Below are 6,579 nucleotides of genomic sequence, written 5' to 3' on the forward strand. Positions count from 1 at the left end.
TGGAAATAAACACAATGTGGGAAAAGGTAAATAAGAAAATGCTGTGGAAAAATGACCAAGCACTACTGAGCCATATCAGGATGATTTGTGTGGTTTAAAAAGGGTGAGAATAAACCCAATGGTTTTTACACAGTGTAACAACTCTGTGAAACTCTTGGAAAGAGTAACACTTTCAATTTACAAATTACTCACCACAACCGAAACTGTTCCAAATTAAGAGAGAATAAATTGCTTACCCAAGTGTTGACATAGAGCCTGGATAACGTTTGTGGCAGCTGCATAAATCCCTGGATTTTTGGAGTTGAGGTTGTTGTCCACTATGGCAGGAATTAACATGTTGATCACAGGTGATAAATTGTCTTTGAGCAGTGGAATCATCCTGTGCATGGCCTCCAAAGCCACCTGGTTCACTTTGCTGTTGGAGTCGTGTAAGCGAGGCTTGAAAGCATCAAAGATCTGGAAAAGCATCCAAACAGCACTCGTGGAATTGGGAATCAGTGCTTGAGGTGCAAAGCTTGTTACCTGCTTTATTGTTACACTCTAATTGTCCATCTCTGCAATGATGGCTCTGGTATCTCCAGGGGTTGGAAACAGATGGTCTGTAAGGTCCCTTCCAACCCAAACCACTCTGGGATTCTGGGATATGCAAATACCTGGGATCATTTTCGGGGCAAGTCAAGCAACATTTGGTATTTTAACCCCGTGCATTATTCAACCACATCTCACCTCATCTGCCCTGAGTCCCTGCAGTGCAACGGACTCCAGGCACAGTAACTCTCACTGTGACTCATACTTCCTGCAAGCCAGTATTTTTATGGCTCTGCTCAGCACAGGGAACGTTTGAAAGGTTTCAAACCCATTCAGTTCGGATAGCAGGAAGTTCCAGAGCAGAACTCCATCATTCCACACACAGACACGGCACTGCTGGAGGACAAGCTTGGGTTTCCTTTCATTGTATCCATCTTTAATTCACACCTGCTGGACCTCTTCTTTCTCCTACAGAACTCCCTTTCCTACTGGACAGGATCCTCATCCTGAGCATTAGCACAATACTTCCTCACCTTCTCCCACACACAAACTTCTAACTCTACTTCAGACAGTTTTTCAGTTCCTGATTAAACCTTTCTGCTTTTTTTACAACTATTCCACTATTTGGATATTTACCCAAGAGTGGCATGAAAAACAGCACACAGGATTCCAGAAATCATGGAATCACAGACTGGTTTGGATGGGAAGGGATGTTAAATCCCATCCCATTCCACTCCCTTCCATCATCAGGGACACCTTCCTCTATCCCAGGTGGCTCCAAGCCCTGTCCAAGCTGGCCTTGGACACTTCCAGCAACCCAGGGGCAGCCGCAGCTTCTCTGGGCAGTAGTTCAAAAGTGCTGAGTGAAAACTTCCATGTTTCCCTCCTCTTCCCTTCCATGTTTCCCTCCTCTTCCCTTCCATGTTTCCTTCCTCTTCCCTTCCATGTTTCCTTCCTCTTCCATGTTTCCCTCCTCTTCCCTTCCCTGTTTCCTTCCTCTTCCCTTCCATGTTTCCTTCCTCTTCCATGTTTCCCTCCTCTTCCCTTCCATGTTTCCCTCCTCTTCCCTTCCTTTCGTCCCTTAGTGCCCCACACAGACGCACCCCCTGCTCCTCAATGCTCTCTGTTAATCACCCTTATACCAAGAAGGACCAAGACTTTTATAGAAAACTTTGTGACCCGGCTCTAAATCCCTTTGAATTCCGGCCTTTCCCTGGAGTTACCTTGACGATGTTGGCAAGCACCAGGGCCGGGTTGCTCTCTGTGTCCGCCAGCAGCTGCCGGACGCCGCTGATGCGCTCCCGGAAGTCTTTGGCATTCAGTGACCCGATAATGTCCCTGACATATTCCTCACCTTCCAGGGCACTGCGAGGAGCTGCTCTCCTTGGGGCTTCGTGGGCCTCTGTGCTGTCCCTGTGGGAAAGGGGAACGTTATTCCATGTATTACCACAGGCCCTGGCCCTAGGGTATATCACTGTGTCCCACAGCCATAGGGAGGAGGAGGAGAGAAGCTCCAGCAGGCAGGAATTGTGCAGCAAGATTGATTTATTTAATTATTTTACAAACTCTTTTATAGACTTTTTTCTTTATAGTCTAATTGGACAAAGGATCAGCCACCCCTTGGGGTGATTGGCTAAAATCCTAAAACATCCATTATCAAAATATTTTCTACTATACCATAAACAAGACTTTTCAAGGTTGCAGGTGGCTTGGTTGTTTACATTCCCTGCTACCTCTTCTGTGAGAGAGAAAAGTCTCTCACTGACTTAGAAAAATAACAAGAAAACCCTCGCTAGCAGCATTTTTGTATCTACATTCCATGAGCCACGTTGGAACAGGAGGCTCATCCCAGACATTCTCTTCCCATCTAACTGCAAGTATCAGGAGTAAACAGAAACTTTCACCTTAAACACAGTGAATTAAAAATAAATCACCGAACAGCAATCGTTGTTCCCAAAGTCTTATATCCATTCTGCTCCAAATGCAGCTGGTTTTGTGACCAGTAACAACTGGGAACTTCCCTCACATCAATGGGTCACAACCCTCCCAAAAAACTTACTGCAGTTTAATTCTTTTTTCTCAAAGCACTTTAAAGTCTGACCCCAGACCAGGTGTTACCTGAGCAACGTGCCATGCTGAGGTGGAAACAGCTCTTTCTAGAACATTTATAAACATATTTCCTGTGGGACCTGATCTCATTAGAGAGTCATGGAAAGAATTCTAAAACCTGTGGAATCACCTCTCTGTCCAGGTAAGTATTTACAGACCATCCAGGCAGAGTCATTGCCTCACTCCTAATTCCTGAACACAAGGCTTGGGTGGGGAAGGGAATAAGCAATCAAAATTTATCAGTACATGTAGAATCAGTTATTATTTTGAATTGTGGAGGGTGTGTTAAAGAAATGTGGTTCTGAACAGTCACACTGCAGTCACAGCCCTCTGAATTCTGTTCTTGGATGCAGTTTTTGGCTTGCTTTAAATCTGAGAGTGTTTCTTTTTCAGTTCATTGAATCACAGAACCATGGAATGGTTTGGGTGGGAAGGACCTCAAAGCCCACCCAGTGCCACCCCTGCCATGGCAGGGACCCCTCCCACTGCTCCCAGCCCCAATGTCCAGCCTGGCCTTGGGCACTGCCAGGGATCCAGGGGCAGCCCCAGCTGCTCTGGGCACCCTGTGCCAGGGCCTGCCCACCCTCACAGAAAGGACATAGTGGAGTGTCCTGGGGTGATCCATAACGTTCTTGTATTCCAGATCTCTCCCAGCCAGGGAGCCTCTGTGTGTGTGTGTGTGTGTGTGTGGTGCTATCCTGAGTGTTTTTGAAATCCCCCCACCCCGGCACTTCGCGGGATTTCCCCGTGTGGTGTTGGCTTCGTGGGCTGCTTGCTCTTTGTCCAGGCAGAGGTCCTTTTTTTCGTCCCTTTTTGGGTTCTCTTTTCATTTTTGGTTTTTCCCTCAGCTCGGAGGGACTGCACTGAGCGGGTCTGAGCTGCCTTAAGGATGAATTCTGCGGGTGCCCGTCCATAGCTGAGGAATCCCAGCAGGAGAAGAGCAGCCCCACTCTGGATCACCGTGGGCAGAACCAGCCAGGCAGAGTGGTCCCAGCCCTGGTGCTTGGCCTGGCCCTGCCTGTCCCCTGATGTGGGGAGGAGGCTGACCCTGGATGAGCTGTCGGGCCTTTGTCTGCTGCTGGAACTGCTCCAGGAGGCTCCTGCCTTCCAAACACGGATCTGACACCAGCTTGTCCCTTTGTCCTAAATCCTGAGACCATCCCTGAGAGCAGTGGGTATTTCCAGGTCTCTCCTTGCTCCTGTGGAGTCCATGAGATGTAGCACTTTGCTATCCAGCAATTATTTACATTTCCCCCTGCTGCCTGTTGGCATTCTGTTTGTTAATAAACTGTTATTTTCTCACTTGTATCTACTCGTATCTCATTCCTTATTGGCAGAGAGGGATTGATTGGAATCAAGGGGAGGCTCCTCATTTCAGAATGCCCCCCTCTTTAAACTGTCTCAAAGCAAGACAAGGTGACAGTGCTGAGGTGGCTCCACCAGAACCAGCTGGCAGAGGGTGGGAGGTGACACTCTCTCCTCACTGATGGATCCCACGGGACCAGTAGGAAATGGGAAGTAGCAGTATGGAGCCCTACATGGGGAGTCAGGGAAGCTGCTGAAGGACAAAGTGGATCCAGTCACACTGCAGAGGTGAGAGCCTCCAGCTGGCTCTGGACATGCTGAGCAGAGAAGTGGCCAACACTCTCCCTCTGCACTGGCTGGTGGATGGTGGCAAACGCTCTGTGAGAGTGGCAGGGAGGGTGGGAAAAGGGCAATTGGCAGAGGGAAACTGATTCTGGCTGCTGGAGAATGGCAGGACATCAGTGCCTGGGTAGAGAGGCTGACAGTGAAAGGCCATCCTGTGCCTGAGAGTCGGGATAATGAGGAGCATCACAACAACAAACAGCGGGATCAGGCTGCAAGAGTAAAGTGTCATGGGCAGATCTGGACTGGCAACACAAGGAGAGTGATTTCCAGCTTGGTGGGCCTGTGCTGCCTCAGCTCAGCGGGGAAGAGGGGCCACCTCTAAGTGGGCTCAAGACCGAGGGGTGGCTTTAACCACAGACACTGTATCCCGGGTAATCCATGACTGGATCCATGAAACGTGAGCTGAAATCAAGCAGGACCAAGCGGGTGAAGCCCCTGTGGTCTGGGGTCTAAGTATCAGAATGGGGAGGCCCTGTGGCACAGACCAGGGGATGTTAGGAAAGACTGGGTTAATCCGGCCTCGAGCAAACACAAACCCATCCATGGTTTGTCTCAGAGACGTGGCTGCACTTGGTGAGTGACACAGAAACGTGTTGTGTACCTCAGGGGGAGTTGATTTGGGCTGAGATTGGCCTGTAATGTTGGTTGTAAAAATGCCTGCTGAATGTCACTGCCACTGCACAATTTAACTCCCATGGACTGCTCCAGTCCTAGCAGTGATGGACCCCATGAACTCTGCCCATACCCTGGGGATGGGCAGTGACCACTGCAAAAACTGTATTTGTACACAGCTATATGTATAATGTATAGATATCTGTGTTTACAGTCCAAATGTACTCATTTGTGCATCAATCAGATGATATGGAATAAGGGGTGGGACGTCCTGGGGTAATCCATAAAGTCATTGTAATTAACATCTGTCTGAGCCCAGAAATTGTTACTGTACCTCCAAGCCCTAAAAAAAGTCAATGTAAAACCTGTAAGAAGATAAAACAAAATTTAAAATGGCCAGAATATGATCTAAACCCTTCAGCATCCCAGTCAGGGTCTAAGTCCTTGGTGACCACAGTTGTGCACAAATGACTGATTCGTGCTGTGGCTCCAACCAGGACTGGTTTTTCCATGAGTCTGAACAGCAACATCTTGGATGATGCTGCCATGGATCCATTGGATCCACATTGCCCAGAGCAGCTGTGGCTGCCCCTGGATCCCTGGCAGTGGTCCAGGCCAGACTGGATGGGGCTGGGAGCAGCCTGGGACAGTGGGAGGTGTCCCTGCCATGGCAGGGGTGGCACTGGGTGGGCTTTGAGGTCCCTTCCAACCCAAACCATTCCATGATTCTGCAATTCCATACTGGGAATTCCAGGTGGTTTGTGTCCTGTGTGTATTCATAGATGGTCAATAGACAAATTAACTTCAAAATGCACAAAGCCATTTTAATATAACTGGTCACTCCGTTGAAGAGTTTCCCTGGAACAGGTCACGACCTTCCTTTTCCTTCAGGGATGTTGAACTTTCACAGCCCTGTGTGGCTGTTTCTGTGCTCCCTCCTTGGCCAGGTTCCTCCCAGGATAAGCACTGGAGCTCATTACCTGTCCGGGATGTTGGGAGCATCTCTGCAAGTAGAGGACAACCTCAAATGTCCAACACTTCCAGTCTGGGAACGCCTTCCTTTGGCTGAGGGTGTATCCAAGGGCATCTCCCCCAGGCCCTGCACAAAGGTACAGTAGGAATTCATGGAACAAGAGAATCACAGGGAATTCATGTGGCTGCAGTGCTGGAATTGTCTACACCCAACAGCCCCTGGGACACGTCCACCTGCCCCAGGTGTTCCACAAGAGCTTTCCCACACACCTTCTCTCGAAGGCTGCCAACAGCTTCCTTAATGTAAGGCAAATCCTTGGCTGGCACGAACTTCTCCAGGGTTTTATCCAAGTCAGGATGGGCCATCATGCTGAAGAGCATCTTCCGCCCGTAGAACCTGCAGGGAGAGCACCAGGACATCCAGGAACAGGGACTGGCTTTGCCACTGGGTCACTACAGGTGCGTCATTCCAAAGTGGAAGGGTGCAGGGAGATTGTGTCCAGGGCAGGGAAGGGAGCTGGGAAGGGGCTGGAGAATTCCTGAGGGAGCTGGGAAAGGGGCTCAGGCTGGAGCAAAGGAGGCTCAGGGGGGACCTTGTGGCTCTGCACAAGTCCCTGACAGGAGGGCGCAGCCGGGGGGGTCGGGCTCTGCTGGCAGGGAACAGTGACAGGAGGAGAGGGAACGGCCTCAGGCTGGGCCAGGGGAGGG

General features: G+C 49.7%; 1 protein-coding gene across 1 annotated transcript in view; it reads right to left on the reverse strand.

Moving 5' to 3' along the window:
* Window positions 1-6,579, reverse strand: part of FAM179B (family with sequence similarity 179 member B) — a gene marked incomplete at its 5' end in the record, with an annotated part of 25,411 nt that overhangs the window by 1,568 nt on the left and 17,264 nt on the right. Inside the window, 4 exons of the mRNA XM_017738814.1 lie at window positions 233-456; window positions 1,752-1,941; window positions 5,880-5,998; window positions 6,142-6,268. Coding sequence (XP_017594303.1) covers window positions 233-456; window positions 1,752-1,941; window positions 5,880-5,998; window positions 6,142-6,268 — 660 coding nt within the window. The remainder of the gene's footprint in view (window positions 1-232; window positions 457-1,751; window positions 1,942-5,879; window positions 5,999-6,141; window positions 6,269-6,579) is intronic.

Source organism: Corvus brachyrhynchos, unplaced genomic scaffold (assembly GCF_000691975.1).
Source record: "Corvus brachyrhynchos isolate BGI_N302 unplaced genomic scaffold, ASM69197v1 scaffold245, whole genome shotgun sequence".
NCBI classification, from domain to species: domain Eukaryota; kingdom Metazoa; phylum Chordata; class Aves; order Passeriformes; family Corvidae; genus Corvus; species Corvus brachyrhynchos.